Source organism: Panthera onca, chromosome B1 (genome assembly GCF_046562875.1).
Source record: "Panthera onca isolate mPanOnc1 chromosome B1, mPanOnc1 haplotype 2, whole genome shotgun sequence".
Taxonomy (NCBI): domain Eukaryota; kingdom Metazoa; phylum Chordata; class Mammalia; order Carnivora; family Felidae; genus Panthera; species Panthera onca.
The window spans coordinates 153,486,562-153,506,057 of record NC_138342.1 but is presented as its reverse complement, the minus strand read 5'-3'; the positions used below and the strand labels follow the sequence as shown (position 1 = coordinate 153,506,057).

Sequence of the window (19,496 nt, the reverse complement as noted above, 5' to 3'; positions counted from 1 at the left end):
GGATACTGTAAGCCAGGGTAGCAAATTTTTCTTTAAAGAGCAGATAGTAAATAGTTTAGACTTGTGGGCCATATAGTATTTATCACAAATGCCCCACTTTCATTGTTTTAGCTTGAAAGGAGCCATATGCAATGTAAATGAATGGGTGTGGATGCCTTCCAGTAATAGTTGATTTACAGAAACAGACCCACAGGCCATAGTTTGCCAACTCCTACTATAAACATTAAATCAGTCACTAAAATAAAATTTTTAAAAAAGAGTTCTAGCTAGTGATCAAAGAAAGATAATACAATGGGATCATAATAAATACTTAATTAACTCAAAAGAAGCATTTTAAAAAGGACAAAGAAAGGAAAAACAAATTGTGCAAATAGAAAACACATAGCAAGATGCTAGACTTAAACCAATCATATCATTATTCACATTAAATATAAATGGTTTAAATACATCAATTAAAATGTAAATGTGGCCAAATTTGGGTAAAACAGTGACACCCAACTATATCCTGTTTACAATTAAGTCACTTCAAATATAAAGACAGAAATTGATTAAAAGTAAAAGAATGGGAAAAGTTATACCATTCTAAAACTAGTCAAAATACAGATAGAGTGGCTATATTACTATTAGAGAAAGTAGATTTTAGAGCAAAGAATTTAGCCAGAGTAAAAGTTATTTCATAATTAAAAAGTGACCAATTAAGAGGGAATAACAGTCGTAAACCCTGTGCATCTAACAACTTTAAGAGATCCGAAACAAAAACTGATAGAATTGCAAGAAGAAATAGAAAATTTTAGTCACAGATTGCAATACTCCTGTCTCAATAATTGGTAAAATACGTAGACAGAAGAAAAATTTCTATATGAAAGGCATTAACTATATGATCAACCAACTTGGTCAGTTGGCCAGTGACAAAATACATTTTCCCCCCAATCACCCCAGAGCATTTGTCAACATAGACTATATTCTGGATTATAAAAATAGTATCAATGAATTTTAAATAATTGAAGTTATACAAAATGTATGTGCTATGACCACAGTGGAATTAAATTAGAAATCAATAACACAATAATATCTGGAAAATAGCCCAATACTTAGAAACCACATAACACACTTCTACATAACTCACAAGTCAAAGAATAAACCAAAAGAAAAAATAGAATGCATTTTGAACTGACTGAAAATGAAACTACAACATATTAAAATTTGGGGAAACATGCTAAAACATTATTTAGGGGAAACCTATAGTACTAAATCTTTATATTAGAGAGTGACAAAAGTCTCAAACCAGTGAACTCAGCTTCCAATTTATAAAATTAGAAACAAGCAAGTGAAAATCCATAAAAGTAAAAACTAGGAAATAATAAATATGATATCAAAAATGAAATAGAAAAATAGTAGAGAAAATGAGTAAACCAAAGCCTGATTCTGTGAGATCAATAAAATTGATATACCTATAGTCAGACTGATCAGGAAAAAAGAGAGAGAGGCAGATGGCACAAATCCCCAACATCTTATGTTAAAAAGACATATGTTAAAAGGAAAATAAAGGTCATACAGATATTTAAAAGATAACATTATGAAAACACTTTATGCCAAGAAATTTGACAACTTAGATGGAAATAGACAAATTCTTTGAAAAATACAAATTACCAAACTGCCAAAACTCACTCAAGAATAAATATATAATCTGAATAGCTCTATATCTATTAAAGAAATGAAATTTGTGCTTAAAAATCTTACAACAAAGAAACTGCCAAGTCCAGATGACCCCACTGGTGAAGTCTACAAAACATTTATGGAAAAAATAATACCAATTCAATACAAACTCTACTAGAAAGTTGAAAAGGGGGGATTATTTCCCAACTCGTTCTATATGAGGGTCAGCACTACCCTGGTATCAAAATTAGACAATTACAAGAAAACTTCAGATCAATATCCCTCACCAGCATAGATGTAAAAATCTTAAGCAAGATTTTAGTTAATTGAATCAAACAATATATAAAAAGGAAAATAAACACAGTCAATTGGAGTTTAGCCTAGGAATGCAAAGTTAGTTTAACATTCAAATTCAACCTTTGAAACTACACAACTCTGATTAAAGAAATCAAAGAAACATAAAATATATAAAATGAAGAGATATCCCCTATATGTGGATAGCAAGATTCAATAGTGTCAAAATTTCAGTTCTTCCCAACTTAATCTATAGATTCAACACAATTCAAATCAAAATCCAAGGAAGTTCTTTTGTAAATATTGACAATCTGTTTCTAAAATTTAATTGGAAAGGCAATACACAAAGTTGAAAAATGGAGACTACTGGACTTAAGACTTACTGCAAAGCTACAGTAATCAGCACAGTGTAGTATTGACAGAAGAGTAGACAAATAGACCAATGGAACAGAAATAGATCTATGCAAATACAGTCAACTAGTATTGAAAAAGGAGCAAACAGAATTTAATGAAGAAAAGAGAGTCTTTTCAACAAATGTTGCTGGAAACACTGGACATTCAAAAAATACAAAAATATCGGGGCGCCTGGGTGGCTCAGTCGGTTAAGAGTCCGACTTCGGCTCAGGTCACGATCTCGCGGTCCGTGAGTTCGAGCCCCGCGTTGGGCTCTGGGCTGATGGCTCAGAGCCTGGAGCCTGCTTCCGATTCTGTGTCTCCCTCTCTCTCTGCCCCTCCCCCGTTCATGCTCTGTCTCTCTCTGTCTCAAAAATAAATAAAAAACATTAAAAAAAAAAAATACAAAAATATCAAAAATACCAAAAAACTGAATCTAGACACAGACTTTATGCCTCTCACAAAAATTATCTCAAAATGGATCATAAGCATCAATGTAAAATGCAAAATTTTAACATTCCTAGAAGATAAAATATAAGAAATCCTAGGTGACCTTGGGTTCAGTGATTACATTTAAGGTACACCAAAAGCATGATCTGTGAGAAAAAATATTGATTAAAATGGACTTGAGTAAGATTAAAAACTAATGCAAAAGACACTGTTAAGAGAATGAAACAACTCACAGCCTGGGGGAGGGGAAGTAGACATCTTTGCAAAACAAACATCTGATAAAAGACAGATAGCCAAAATATACAAAGTACACTTAAAACTCAACAATAATAGGAGAAGCCAAGATGGCGGAACAGCTTGGAAGTTTTTTGTGTGTCTTCTGTACATTAAATAGGGCCAGACCAACATTAAACCATCCTGCATACCTAGAACACTGATTGGAGGATTACACAACAATCTGCGCAACCTGAACCACAGAATTCAGCAGGTACATGGCGCAGAGAGGTGAACTTGGGGAGAGAGAAGCCGGGGCAGGCAAGGAGCCACTTTTGTGGGTGGAGAGGAGGGAGACCAGGGGAAGAATACAGAAAAAGCACCCCTACCCAAAAGCAGCTGGAGAGAAAGTAGAAAATTCAAAACAGCCGCAGGGACTAAACTAAAAAGGGAGAAAGGAGAAAGAGAGGGTTGAAATTCCATTAAGATTATAAACAAGGGGAGCACAAAGGCTGCAACTCCACAGCTCAAAACCTGGCGGTGCTCTGGTGGGAAGGGTGAATCCCCAGGAACAGAGTGGGGTCTGGGAGTTTCTCGGGCCACACAGGGAAAAGCGGTTCCACTGCTGGAAGGACATTTGGTAGAGACTGTTGAAGCTACCTGGTCCCAGCAGACCCCAGAGAACATCCAGACTGGTGCTGGAACAAAGTCATTAAGGGTGAAGCCTGGTGTCAGATGTGTGTTGTGATTTCCCATAATCCCTGAAACGCTGCTGCTACACTGTCTCATGAACTTCTTCCAGGGCAGGCTGGCACCTGGCCACAGTCTCAGGGCACTTGCAGCAGCAGGGTCCCGCAAGCTTTCCTGGGTGCAGCCGACACTTGGCCATTGTTCATTCAGCCATTGCTCGGTGAGACCCTCCCACAGAGGGGTAGAACAGGTCAAAGCCACAGTCCTTTGGAAGTAAGGGGCCAGGGAAGGCAGCCACATATGAGACAAAACTCAGGAGAGAAGTATTGCCTGGGGCTTGGTCATGGAGAGTGAAAAAGGGGGGAGTGGAAGAGAGCTAAAGACAGAGGAAAGGTACGCGATTGCTATCCAGAACACACTGGGTACATGGGTGACATCATTTTCACCACTCCCACGCATGCGCATATGCACCTGTGAGCCTCACAACAATCCACCCCAGTAGGCTAGCAGTGCCATCTAGTAAAGAACAGAGCCATTGCACTGAGCCCTGCCCAACTGGGCCAACCTCGCTCTTCATGAAGACAAGTCTCACCACCTATTTAGTTTACGGACTATAAAGCACTTCATAGTCTGACTTCAAGGGGAAAACGAAGTAATTTCAGTCCTATTTCAATCTGTTAGCAGGTCCATCTATTTGATTTTCTTTTTTTTTTTCTCTTTTTCACTTCTTTTCTTGAATACACAGAATAAAAATTCATTTTTATTTTAAATAAATAATTTTATTTATTTATTTATTTACTAAATAAATTTAGTAAATAAATTTTACTTTAGTAAAATTTTAGTAAATTTTAGTAAACTTTAGTAAATTTTACTTTAGTAAAAAAATTTTACTAAATTTATTTATTTATTTATTTATTTACAATTTTTTTACTGTATTTTTTACTTTTGTGTAAATTTTTTCAAATTCTATTTTATGTCCATCATTTTATTTTAGTCTACTACAGTGTATTCACTTTTCAAATTTTCAAACGATTTCCTTTTTTTCTTTTTTCTTTTTCTTTTTTTCTCTTTTTAGTTTCTTTTCTTTTTCTTGAATATAGAAAAAGAAAAAATTCATTTTTATTTTCAATTTCTATAAAAATATTTTTCTTTAATTTTTTGATACTATATTCTTTACTTTTGTGTAAATTTTTTCAAATTCTATTTTACTCCCATCATCTCATTTTAGTATACTTCAGTGTACATTGTTTTCAAAGTCTCCAACGATTTCCTTTTTTTTCATCCACTCCCTTTTTTTCTCTAATCTGTCAAGCCACTTTCAACACCCACACCAAAACACATGTAGGATCTAGCATCATTTATTCAATTTGTGTGTGTGTCTGTTTAATTTTTTAATTTTAATGTTTTTTTAATTTAAATTTTTTTATTTTAATTTTTCTACCTCATTAATTCCTTTTCTCTGTACAAAATGGCAAAATGAAGGAATTCACCCCAAAAGAAAGAGCATGAAGAAACGACAGCCAGAGATTTAACCAACATAGATACAAGCAAGATGTCTGAACCAGAATTTAGAATCACAAGAATAGGACTACTAGCTGAAGTTGAAAATAGATTAGAATCGCTTTCTGCAGAGATAAAAGAAGTAAAAAATAGCCAGAATGAAGTTAAAAATGCTATAACTGGGGCGCCTGGGTGGTTCAGTCGGTTAGACGTCCGACTTCGGCCCAGGTCACGATCTCATGGTCCGTGGGTTCGAGCCCCGCATTGGGCTCTGGGCTGATGGCTCAGAGCCTGGAGCCTGCTTCTGATTCTGTGTCTCCCTCTCTCTCTGCCCCCCCCCCCACCCCCCGTTCATGCTCTGTCTCTCTCTGTCTCAAAAATAAATAAACGTTAAAAAAAAATTTAAAAAAAAATGCTATAACTGAGCTGCAAACACGAATGGATGCTGTGGTGGCAAGGATGGCTGAGGCAGAACAGAGAATCAGCCATAGGACAAACTTATAGAGAATAATGAAGCAGAAAAAAAGAGGGAGATTAAGGCAAAAGAGCACGATTTAAGAATTAAAGAAATCAGTTCCTCATTAAAAAGGAACAACATCAGAATCAGAGGGGTCCCAGAAGAGGAAGAGACAGAAATAGGCGTAGAAGGGTTATGTGAGCAAATCATAGTGGGAAATGTTCCTAACCTGGGGAAAGACACAAACATCAAAATCCAGGAAGCATAAAGGACCCCCATTAGATTCAACAAAACCCAACCATCAACAAGGCATATCATAGTCAAATTCACAAAATACTCAGGCAAGGAGAGAATCATGAAAGCAACAAGGGAAAAAAAGTCCCTAACCTACAAGGGAAGACAGATCAGGTTTGCAGCAGACCTATCCACAGAAACTTGGCAGGCCAGAAAGGAGTGGCAGGATATATTCAGTGTGCTGGATCAGAAAAATATGCAGCCAAGAATTCTTTATCCAGCAAGGATGTTATTCAAAATAGAAGGAGAGATAAAAAGTTTCCCAGACGAACAAAAATTAAAGGAGTTTGTGACCACTAAACCATCCCAACAAGAAATTTTAAGGGGGACTCTCTGAGGGGAGAAAAGATGAAAAAAAGATATATGTATATAGAAATACATACATACATACATAACAAAAGAAACAAAGATTAGAAAGGACCAGAGAACACCACCAAATATTCCAACTCTACAAGCATCATACTGGCAATAAGTTCATATCTTTCAGTACTCACTCTAAACATCAGTGGACTCAATGCTCCACTCAAAAGACATAGGGTAACACAATGGATAATAAACAAGACCCATCTATATGCTGTTTACAAGACACCCACTTTAGACCTAACGACACCTTCAGATCAAAAATAAGGGGACGGAAAACCATCTACAATGCTAATGGTCAACAACAGAAAGCCAGAGTAGCCATCCTTATATCAGACAATCTAGACTTTAAAATAATGACTGTATCAAGAGATGCAGAAAGGCATTATATGATAATCAAGGGGTATAGCCACCAAGAAGACATGACAATTGTAAACATTTATGCACCAAATGTGAAAGCACCCAAATATATAATAAATCAACTAATCACAAACATAAAGAAACTCATCAATAGTAACACCATAATAGTAGGAGACTTCAACACCCCACTGGCAGCAATGGACAGATCATCTAATCAAAAAATCAACAAGGAAACAATGGCTTGGAATGACACACTGGACCAGATGGACTTACAGATATATTCAGAATATTTCACCCCAAAGCAGCAGAATATACATTCTTCTCCAGTGAACACAGGATGTTCTCCAGAATAGACCATATACTGAGACACAAAACAGCCCTAAGTAAGTACAAGAAGATCGAGATCATACCATGCATATTTTCAGACCACAACACTATGAAACTCGAAATAAACCACAAGAAAAAATTTGGAGAGGTAAAAAATACTTGGAGACTGAAGAACATCCTATTAAAGAATGAATGGGGTAACCAAGCAGTTAAAGAAGAAATTAAAAAGTATATGGAAACCAATGAAAATTATAACACAGCCAAAACCTCTGGGACACAGCAAAGGTGGGCGTAAGAGGAAAGTATATAGCAATCTAGGCCTTCCTAAAGAAGGAAGAAAGATCTCAGATACACAACCTAACCTTATGCCTTAAGGAGGTAGAAAAAGAACAGCAAATAAAACCCAAACCAGGAGAAGACAGGAAACAATAAAGATTAGAGCAGAAATTAATGCTATTGAAACAAACGAAAAAAAAAAAATGTAGACCAGATCAATGAAACCAGAAGCTGGTCCTTTGAAAGAATTAACAAAGTTGATAAACCACTAGCCAGTTTGATCAAAAAGAAAAAGCAAAGGACCAAAATAAATAAAATCAACAATGAAAGAGGAAAGATCACAACCAACACAGCAGAAATAAAAACAATAATAAGAGAATGTTATGAGCAATTATATGCCAGCAAAATGGGCAATCTGGAAGAAATAGAAAAATTCCTAGATACATATACACTACCAAAACTGAAACAGGAAGAAATAGAAAATTTGAACAGACCCATAACCAGTAAGGAAATTGAATTCATAATCAAAAATCTGCCGAAAAACAAGAGTCCAGGGCCAGATGGCTTTCCAGGGGAATTCTACCTAACATTTAAGGAAGAGGTAACACCTATTCTCTTGAAGCTGTTCCAGAAAATAGAAATGGAAGGAAAACTTCCAAACTCTTTCTATGAAGCCAGCATTACCTTGGCTCCAAAACCAGACAGAGATTCCACTACAAAGGAGAACTATAGACCAATTTCCTTAATGAACATGGATGCAAAAATCCTCAACAAGATACTAGCCAACCAGATCCAACAATACATTAAAAAAATTAGGGGCGCCTGGGTGGCGCAGTCGGTTAAGCGTCCGACTTCAGCCAGGTCACGATCTCGCGGTCCGTGAGTTCGAGCCCCGCGTCAGGCTCTGGGCTGATGGCTCGGAGCCTGGAGCCTGTTTCTGATTCTGTGTCTCCCTCTCTTTCTGCCCCTCCCCCATTCATGCTCTGTCTCTCTCTGTCCCAAAAATAAATAAATAAAAAAAAAATTATTCACCACAACCAAGCAGGATTTATACCTGAGATGCAGATCTGGTTCAATAGCTGCAAAACAATTAACGTGATTCATCACATCAATAATAGAAAGGAAAAGAACCATATGATCCTCTCCAAAGATTCCGAGAAAGCATTTGACAAAATAAAGCATTGTTTCTTGATAAAGACCCTCAAGAAAGTAGGGGTAGAAGGAGCATACCTCGAGATCAGAAAAGCCATATATGAACGACCCAATGAGAATATCATCCTCAATGGGGAAAAACTGAGAGCTTTCCCCCTAAGGTCAGGAACAAGACAGGGATGTCTACCCTCTTTAGCCTCTGCAACAAGACAACACAAAGAAATAAAAGGCATCCAAATTGGCCAGGAGGAGGTCAAACTTTCACTCTTCGCAGATGACATGATACTCTATATGGAAAACCCAAAAGATGCCACCAAAAAACTGCTGGAATTGATTCATGAATTCAGCAAAGTTGCAGGATATAAAATTAATGCACAGAAATCGGTTGCATTCCTATACACCAACAATGAAGCGACAGAAAGAGAAATCAAGGAATCGATCCCAGTTACAGTTGCACAAGAAAATCATAAAATACCTAGGAATAAATCTAACCAAAGAGGTGAAAAATATATACACTGAAAACTATAGAAAGCTTATGAAAGAAACTGAAGAAGACACAAAAAAAAAATGGAAAAAGATTCCATGCTCCTGGATAGGAAGAACAAATATTGTTTAAATGTTGGTACTACCCAAAGCAATCTATGTATTCAATGCCATCCCTATCAAAATAACACAAGCATTCTTCACAGAGCTAGAACAAATAATCTTAAAATTGGTATGGAACCAGAAAAGACCCCAAATAACCAAAGCAATCTTGAAAAAGAAAACGAAAGCGGGAGGCATCACAATCCCAGACATCAAGCTGTACTACAAAGCTGTAATCATCAAGACAGTATGGTACTGGCACAAGAACAGACACTCAGATCAATGGAACAGAATAGAAAACCCAGAAATGAACCCACAAACGTATGGACAACTAATCTTTGACAAAGCAGGAAAGAATATCCAATGGAATAAAGACAGTCTCTTCAGCAAGTGGTGCTGGGGAAACTGGACAGCAACACGCAGAAGAATGAACCTGGACCATTTTCTTACACCATACACAAAAATAAACTCAAAATGGATGAAAGACCTCAATGTAAGACAGGAAGCCATCAAAATCCTCAAGGAGAAAGCAGGCAAAAACCTCTTTGATCTTGCCCTCAGCAACTTCTTACTCAACACGTCTCTGGAAGCAAGGGAAACAAAAGCAAAAATGAACTGCTGGGACCTCACCAAAATAAAAAGCTTCTGCACAGCGAAGGAAACAATCAGCAAAACTAAAAGGCAACCGACAGAATGGGAGAAGATATTTGCAAACGACATATCAGATAATGGGTCTGTATCCAAAATCTATAAAGATCTTATCAAACTCAACACCCAAAAAACAAATAATCCAGTGAAGAAATGGACAAAAGACATGAATAGACACTTCTCCAAGGAAGACATCCAGATGGCCAACCAACACATGAAAAAATGCTCAACATCACTCATCATCAGGGAAATACAAATCAAAACCACCATGAGATATCACCTTACACCTGTCAGAATAGCTAACATTAAGAACTCAAGCAGCAACAGATGTTGGGGAGGATGCGGAGAAAGAGGATCTCTTTTGCATTGTTGGTGGGAATGCAAGCTGGTGCAGCCAGTCTGGAAAACAGTATGGAGGTTCCTCAAAAAACTAAAAATAGAACTACCCTACCACCAGCAATTGCACTCCTAGGCATTTATCCATGGGATACAAGTGTGCTGTTTTGCCCCCCCTGTTTATAGCAGCACTATCAACAATAGCCAAAGTATGGAAAGAGCCCAAATGTCCATCGATGTATGAATGGATAAAGAAGATGTGATATATATATATATATATATATATATATATATATATATATACACACAATGGAGTATTACTTGACAATCAAAAAGAATGAAATCTTGCCATTTGCAACTATGTGGATGGAACTGGAGGGTATTATGCTAAGTGAAATTAGTCAGAGAAAGACAAATATCATATGACTTCACTCATACGAGGACTTTAAGAGACAAAACAGATGAACATAAGGGAAGGGAAACAAAAATAATATAAAAACAGGGAGGGGGAAAAAACAGAAGAGATTCATAAATATGGAGAACAAACTGAGGGTTACAGGAGGGGTTGTAGGAGGGGGATGGGCTAAATGGGTAAGGGGCACTAAGGAATCTACTCCTGAAATCATTGTTGCTCTATATGCTAACTAATTTGGATGTAAATTTTAAAAAATTAAAAATAAAATAAAATAAATGTTTTTGAAGAATTGAGGTGCCTGGGTGGCTCAATAAATTGAGCATCTGACTCTTGACTTCTGCTCAGGTGATAGTCCCAGGATCATGGGATTGAGCCCTGTGTTGGGCTCTGCACTGAGCATGGAGCCTGCTTGCTTAAGACTCTCTCTCTCTCTCTCTCTCTCTCTCTCTCTCTCTCTCTCTCTCTCTCCCTCCTTCCCTCCCTCCCTCTCTCTCTCTCTCTTTCTGTCTCTCTTCCCCTCTCCCCTTCCCACGCATACTCTCTCTCTAAAATAAAAAATAATAATAAAAATAAAATAAAAACAAAAATTTCAAAAGAATGACTCAGAGAACTTCTTAATGAATATGCCCTGAACCTTACCCCTAGAGCTCCTAATTTTGTAAACCTGAGATAAAGTCCAGGAATCTGCATTTTTACCAGACATCCAGGTTAATTCTAGTGGGTATCTGAAACACTGTCCTAATATATAAGCAGCAAAATTAAGAGTAACCTCATAGATGCAAACCCCAAGGACCTTCCAGGGAAAGCATAATAGCCTGAGAAGACTAGAAACAGAACAGGGAAGTATCTCTCAATGGCATGACAGAGAAGATCTCACAAGTCCCTCCATCTGTAGGATAAATGGCATCAAGAAGTGTGGTGTTTTAGTATTATAAGAGCATTTCAGATTCCTTCTTTTTTATCACTTAATATTTGGTGTGAGTTACATTTTGTTGAACTGCAAAGAGAACTAGCCTATATTATGTTTTTCTCAGCAGCTCTAAGAGATGACACTTTATCAATGTGATGATTTCATCTGTCAACTTGGGTACCTTATAGTATCTAGTTGTTTGGTAAAGCACAAGTCTAGATGTTGATGTGGAGGTTTTTGGTTTTTTAAAGATCTGATTAACATTGAAATCAGTAGACTTTGAGTAAAACAGATTACCTTACATAATGTGGATGGGACTCATCTAATCAGTTAAGAGAAAATACTTAGGTCCCCTGAGGAGAAAGGAATTATTCCTCCAGACTTTCCTCAGACTCCTGACTGCAGCATCAATCTTTCCCTGGGCCTCCAGTCTTCTGGTCTCCCATACAGAGTTCAGACTTACCAGCCCCCATAATTGCATGTGCCAATTTATTCTATTCTATTCTATTCTATTCTATTCTATTCTATTCTATTCTATTCACTTATTTGAGAGAGAGAGAGAGAGAGAGAGAGAGAGAGCGAGCAGGGGAGAGGGGCAGGGGAGGAGGAAGAGAGGAGAGAGTCAGAGAGAGAGAGACAGACAGAGATAGAGAGAGAATCTTAAGTAGGCTCCACATGTAGCACAGAGCCTGATGTGGGCTCAATCCCACTACACTGGGATACTGACCTGAGCTATAATCAAGGGATGGGTGCCCAACCAACTGAGCCAAACAGGTGTCCCCCAATATCTTTCTTTTTCTTTAATGTTTATTTATTTTTTAGAGAGAGAGAGGCAGAGTGTGAGGGGGAAGGGGCAGAGAGAGAGGGAGACACAGACTCTGTGCTGACAGAGCCTGAAGTGGGGCTTGAACTCACAAGTGGTACCCAGGGCTCGAACTCACATGCCTGCGATCATGACCTGAGCCGAAGTCACATGCTTAACCAAATGAGCCACCCAGGCGCTCTCCCCCCACCCAGTTTCTTAAATAAAACTCTAGTTTTCTCCCTCCCCTGCCCTACACACAATTTTTTTTCTATTTTTCTGGAGAACTCCTAGTAAAATAATAATATCCCATGAAACTAATCACTATGAGACCCTTTAAAATATTCATAAATTTGGATGTGGCCATATGATTGTGACTCATACACATTTGAACACATCAACTTTACATCATTTACATCCTTATACCTTTCCAGTGCCTGATACATGTTCAGTATTCACAAGGTATCTGAATGAACTAATGTGTTTCTCTTTATGGACTCCAGTGGGACTGCATGTGGTTGATTGTCTTCTTTGCATCTGCTAATTCTGATCATGTCTATGCCAGGTAGACTTAACCAAGGAAGGACCTAGAAAAGACCCTATTACTCGTCCCTGATTTCACTTTATAGCCCTGATCTTTAAACATTGTCTCACAATTTTCTAAAAACAAATTCTTATACTTTGTATTATAATCTGGCCACACAAGCTATTCTGTTTTCTCTGACTTTCTTGCCTTGAATTTTTATCCTTTCTCATTTTATGAGTAATGACTTTGGCTACTCAAGAGTGGCCCTTATTCAGTTATCCATGTCTATGGAAAGGGATGATTTTGCTGATTCCTCCAAGCCACTTCATTATGCTAACTTTTTATTTGGATATATTAAGGGGAGGGAAAGAAAGGTGTGGTCTTTAAGTCCCAAGTCATAATCATCCCACTTTCAACTCCAAACAGGACAAGAAACCCCTGATCATTACTCTACCATAGACCTTCCTTCATAAATGGCCCAGTAGATGAAAGCTTTTGTACCTCAGATGGGGAGCTCTCTGTGTTGGGGGTCTATGTAAAGCACTGAGCTGACAGAATTAAAGCTGGTCATTAGCTAGGTTATATTGTGTTCCATAAGAGAAGTAAAAGAAGTTACTTAACAACACAAAATGTTGGGGTGATGAAAGACCTCTTTTTAGTGTTGTATTTTGTCTTTATTCATTAGATTTGTGATATTTGGGAGAGCTGAATGTCTAACTTCCAGGGTCTAGCATAGAAGCTAACTCATAGTCTATGCTCCATTGATGCTTATGTAAAGATGGGAGGGAAGAAAGGAGGAGGAGAAGTGAGGGTGGGTCTAAAGCTTAGTGATTTGATTTATCACCAGTAAATATGGTCACAAGCAACATTTGAGAACCCAAACCCAACAGTAAGGGATACTGTGGAACATGAGGCAGGGAGCTTCTCCAGGCTCCTGAGATGGTGTAGGCTTTTCTCTCCTTTTCTGTCTCTTCCTGGATCCATGGAATAAATTGAGCCACAGACACAAACATACCAGGCCTCCCCCTGAAGCCAGATCTTATGCCCCAACTGAAGACACCCACTTGGAAGAGCCTCTGGGTTCCATGGATAGTACAGACCATAGGTGCCCCACTGTCTCCCTGAGAATGAGAGAATGAACAAGGTACAGTCTGCAAGGAATCAACAGTAGCTCTAGCAAGAGGGCAGGATAAGAGGGTCCTAGTGGCATGGGTTAGGGGCTTCACTCCTGAGCTTTCTCCTGAGAACCTAGAAGGTGGAGGGGCATATGGAGGATGGGGCTGAGGCAGGGGCCAAGTACCTGGCAATTGCCTTTGGTGCCTGGTTCCTTCCAAGCACAAACCATGTTCCTGGAGAGCTGATCTACCCTCTTGCTGCATTCTCTCCAGCTAATCTGCAGCACTCTCATCTTCTGCAGGTACATGTTTAAGTTGTCATGTTGGTCTGGGAAATGAGGAAGCTAGTGTGAGAATGAGTGCCAAATCAACCACTGAAGGTGACAAGCCTATGAATGATCAGGGTTGAAGTCATGGAATGATGCAAACACTGAGCAAATCACAATGTAGGAAGGCCTTAAAGGTGACCTAATGGAATGCTCCACTCAATCCAATAAGTGAATTCTTCATTTATGCTTATATTTATTCCTTTTGGGAAACTCATTTCCTCTGGAACAGTCTACTAACCCCCCTAGCACCAGCTCCTGCCATAAAAACATAGGATGAGTTTTCTCCATGCGCCCCCCCATCTCCCCACAGCCATGCTTGGTCCTTGTGCAGAGATTCAGAATAGCCCAGTTTCTTAGTGTTTTCCAATGTCTCTGCCAGGCCAGTGGAGGAACCAGGAAAATGACACACCTGTAAGAGCCAACTTGTGGAAGGTAAACAACTAATTCTAGAGGAACTTCTGGTCTTCCCCCCATCCTACTCCCACCCTCCCAGAGTTTCTCCCTGTTTGGCCAGCCTTGTGACCTGGGAAAGGAGTGGAGTCATTGATGACAAAGATTGGTTGGGGAATCACTGGCTCAGTTATCTCAGGATGATGGTCAACATGGACTTCATCAAATGATAAACATATGGGGAAGTTCACATTGTAAAACAGTCCATGGAGGAAGAATCCAAACTGGTTTTCTAAAGGCCTCTGGGCTCCAAAAAATGATAACTCTCATGTTTTGAGATTCTTCTATATTCCAGGCTTTCATTAGGGACCTTACAAGTACAATTGCATCTAATTTAATCCACATAATGGATGTGAGGGTGACATTGCTGTCATTATACAGATGAGAAAAGGTAAAGATGAGTAAGGTGAAGGAGCTAGCTAGCTCAAGATCGCAAAGTTAGAGTAGTGAGGCCAAAATCTTCCAGAGCAACATGCTTTCTAGCCCAGGGAAACCTAAATGTAAGCTTTCTATGGATTTTTAAGGGAAGGCGCATACCATATTCATAAGCTGTCACCCACTCTGCCATCCAACATCTGTCCCAGATCCTTTCCTTCTTCTGCAGGCAGATGGGCATTTTGAAGTTAGTGAATTTTACTGGTGTGGCAAGCAGGAGCAGGGAGAGATCACTGTCAAGGTGGGGTGGTTTATAATCTTTGTGAATAATTATCTTCTGCACTTGCTTTCTCTCCAAGCGGACGTCGCTGAATATTCTGGTTCCCATGACCACAGTAACATTTCCCAATGCTATTTCTAACCTAAAAAAAGGAATATAATAACTCCAAATTATAATAATACTTACACTGTATTTCACACTTGTAGACAAATTTATCAACAGTACAATTTACAACTAAATACTGAAAAATCCAAAGCAGTGGATGTGCAGTGGCCTAGAGAGTGGCTAGAGACAAGAGTGGCAGGAGTCAGCAGCCCAGACTCTGAGCTAGTGAATAATCAGCCCAGGGAAATTTCCTGGCTCAAGGAAATGGAATGAATAGATAGATAATAGAATGTGAATTCCTTGACAACAAAGAGTTTGACTGTCTTGTTTACCACTATATCACCAACACTTGGAATAGCACAATGGTAGGTGTTCATGAGTGTGTGTACAATGAACAAATACAGTGTATTGTCTACACATGTGGCGGGCAGAAGGGAAGACTTGTACTTATTTTCCATTACTGGGTGCATAGCTACAAGTAGAAGTCAACCTTTGGATATGGCTCACTTAGAAGGAGAAAGTGGGTGTAGAGAAGATACTTTCTGGTACAAAGCCAATGGGAACAAACTGAGTTCATAAGCCTTGTGCACTAACCCGTTAAGCTACCCGGCCCAGACAAAAGGTAGAGAAGATTTGATGTAAATTAAGACAACGCTTCAGAAACTTACAGGGTTCTTGGGAAGCAATGTGCAGCTGTCAAAACCCACCACTGATGTATGATTGAGCCTCCACAGAGGTGTTTCCGTGAGATCTGGATACTCACTTGCCATGGGAACTCACCTTCCTGGACTTCAAACAATTCATGGAATCGTAACAATGATGAGTTTGAAAAGGCAGGTCGGTGGCCACATTGAACTTTGTCTGAGAGAGAAATGGAAGAGCCATTTGTACATAATGAGCACTGAGAAATCCTTTCTATCTAATATTCCCAGCATCTTCCTAGCTTAGACTAGTGCTAAAGTTGAGTGCAATAAGTGAGCAGGCACAGAGGGGACAGGTCTCAGAAAACACTAACAAAACACACCTCCAATGTCTGTCCCTCACATTCAAAAATAGCCGTGAGACCTGGAGAAGTCAGGGTGGAGATTCATTAGAGCTGTTAAGGGGTTGAGGTGACAATATGAAATGGCTAAAGATATGCAGGATCCATTCAGGAGATTGCAACCATGCAGAATTGGAAAAAGAAGAGTTAATATCAAGAATTTTAAACTATGCCAGAGGAATAACTACAAAGGGCCAAGAGGACTCCAAGAATACCATAAAGTTAGGGGAGAGTGAAAGGACTCAACTTGGCAGGGGAGCTTCTCCCCAAGGTTGGGGTTCAGAAATCACTAGAGAATGTGTGTTTGCAGCCCAAGGGAAAATAGAAGTTTTTAAGTCCCTATTGCTATTAAAGCAGGAAACACCCCTCTGAAGTACAGCTGGAGTGAGGCTGGAACGTCCCTTCTAGTAACAAGTAGACAAGAGCAGGTGGGAACTTAGGTGTCAAGAGACTGTTCATCAGCCAGGGGTGTCAATGTCTATGTTGGAATTGCTGCTGTGAGGGGGTGTAGGAGATTGGAAGGATTGGGGGAGCTGATCAAAGAAAAAGATATGACCACAAGGTGGCAGTAGCACACACATGCTTTATTTGAACAGGTTTGCATGCAGTAGAAGCCCATTAACAGCCTGAGACCATCCAGAGGCTAAGGTATGAGAGCTACCATCCAGAAGGGGAGGAGAACAAGGGAACTCCCAGGTGAAAGAGATCAGAGAAGGAGCTTAACATCTAGGTAATATTGCTCAGCGGCACAAATGGGAGTCTCTGAGTCAGAGAGCAATGAAGGGCAGCAGTGGTGTGGGGTGTTTATAATCACAGGCTTTATCATATCTGTGACTAGCAGATATTGGATGCAGTTTCATGGGGTATGCAAGACAGGCAGACTCTAAACATCTAAACTGCTTAGTTATGTTGAAAATAAATGGATGTGTAAAAAATTAAGTTTGGGACCAGCAGGCTTTGAGCTAATGGGTATCAGGTTGATATGAAGAAATAAACAATCTATGGTCTAGTAGACAAAAGCCATTTTGGGGGCCATTGATATAACAGCAGATCACTAAACAGGGGACAGGGTCAAGCTTATAGAAGGACCCATGGCAGGAGCCAAGCACTATTGGATGTCCTCTCCCTCCAACAGTCATATTGTAGGAGCAAGGAAAAGCAAACAGAAGCATGCCAGACAGAACCAGGAAAAATCGCCTTCCTTCTGCAGTATCTTTCTAGTACTTTCTACTGAGGATAATTTTTGTTTTACAGGTTAATTAAGATATAACTGACATATAACAGTGTGTAAGTTTAAGATGAACAGTGTGCTGATTTGATACATTTATATATTGCAAAATGATTACCACCATAGCGTTAACATCTCCACCACGTCCCATTATTACCATTTCTTTTTTGTAGTCAGAACATTTAAGAACTCCCCTCTCAGCAACTTCCAAGTATATAATACAGTATTATTAACTATAATCACCATGTTATACATTATGTCCCCAGAATTTATTCATCTTCTAACTGGAAATATGTATCCTTTGACCAACCTTTCCCCATTTCTCTCACCCTAGGCCACTGGTAACTACAATTCTACTCTGTTTCTATGAGCTTGTTTTTTCCAGATTCCATATATAAGTGAGATCATAAAGTATTTGTCGTCCTCTATCTGAATTATTTCACTCAGCATAATGCCTCAGGGTCCATTCATATTGTTGCAAATGGCAGTATTTCCTTATTTCTCATGGCTGAATAATTATCCATTCATCCATTGAAAGACACTTAAGTTGTTTCCATAATTTAGATGTTGTGAATAATGCTGAAATTAACATCAAAATACAGACATCTCTTTGAGATTCTGTTTTAATTTCCTTTGGATATATACCCAGAAGTGGGATTGCTGGATCATACAGCACCTCTATTTACAATTTTTAAAGAAAACTCCATTCTGTTTTCCATAGTGGCTGCATTAATTTACATTCCTTCCAACAGTGCACAAGGGTTCCCTTTTTTCTACATCCTTGCAAATACTTGTTATCTCTTGTCTTTTTGATAAAAGCTATTCTAGCAGGTGTGAGGTGATATCTAATTGTGGTTTTGATTTGCATTCTCCTGAGGATTAGTAATGTCAATGTATCTATTCATGTTTCATGTGTCTAGTTAACCATTTGTATGTCTTCTTTGGGAAAATGTCTGTTCAGTCCCTCTCTCCATTTTTTAAACAAAAAAATTTGGCTATTAAATTATATATTTATATTCTTTATATATTTTGGATATTAAGCCCTTACTGGGTATTTGATTTGCAAACATTTTCTCCCATTCAGTAGGTTGTCTTTTAGTTTGTTGACTTTTTCTTTTGCTGAAGCATTTTAGTTTGCTATAGTTCCTCTTATTAATGTTTCCTTTTATTGCTTGTGTTTTGAGGGTCACAACCAAAAAATTTTTGTGAAGACCAATGTCACAGAACTTTTCCCCTTTGTTTTCTTATAAGAGTTTTATTGATGTTTAAGTCTTTAATCCATTTCAAGGGAATTTTGGTGTGTGGTATAAGGTATTCATTCATGTAATCATCTAGTTTTCCCAGAACCATTTATTTAAGAGACTGTTTTTCCCCACTGAGTATTCTTGGCTCCGTGTCAAATATTAGTTGACTATGTATGTGAGAGTTTATTTTTGGGCTGTCAATTTTTTCCCACTGGTCTTTGTGTCTGATTTTATTCACTATAGCTTTGTGTGATGTCTCCAAGTTTATTCTTTCTCAGAATTGCTTTAGCTATTCAGGGTCTTTGGTGATTCCATACAAATTTTAAGATTTTTCCTATTTCTGAGAAAAATGTTGGAATTTTGATAGAGATTACATTGCTTCCATAGATGATTTTGAGTAGTATGGAAATTTTAACAATATTAATTCTGATCCATAAAAATGGGCTATTTTTCCATTTGTTTGTGTCTTCAATTTTTTTCATCAAAGCCATAGTTTTCAGCGTAGAGATAATTCACCTTTTTGGTTAAATATATTCCTATTTTTGATGCTACTGTGAATGGGATTATTTTATTTCATTCTCAGATATATTATTGTTTGTCTATGGAAATGCAACTGATTTCTGTGTGTTGATCTTGTATCCTGAAAGTTTACTGAATTCATTGATTGTTTTTTTTGGTGGAATA

General features: G+C 38.4%; 1 protein-coding gene across 4 annotated transcripts in view; it reads right to left on the bottom strand.

Moving 5' to 3' along the window:
• The window catches only part of PRSS51 (serine protease 51), a 58,572-nt gene that overhangs the window by 12,888 nt on the left and 26,188 nt on the right, over positions 1–19,496 (bottom strand). For 3 of the 4 annotated variants that reach the window (XM_060653698.3, XM_060653699.3, XM_060653700.3), the window contains 4 exons: positions 15,967–16,159; positions 15,076–15,335; positions 13,945–14,087; positions 13,463–13,765 (listed from right to left, as the gene is read on the bottom strand). In XM_060653698.3, the coding sequence (XP_060509681.3) occupies positions 13,469–13,765; positions 13,945–14,087; positions 15,076–15,335; positions 15,967–16,159 (893 nt within the window). In that variant the 3' untranslated portion in view covers positions 13,463–13,468. Of the gene's footprint in view, positions 1–13,462; positions 13,766–13,944; positions 14,088–15,075; positions 15,336–15,966; positions 16,160–19,496 lie in introns of those variants that run through there. The other variant, XM_060653701.3, reaches the window with a different exon arrangement.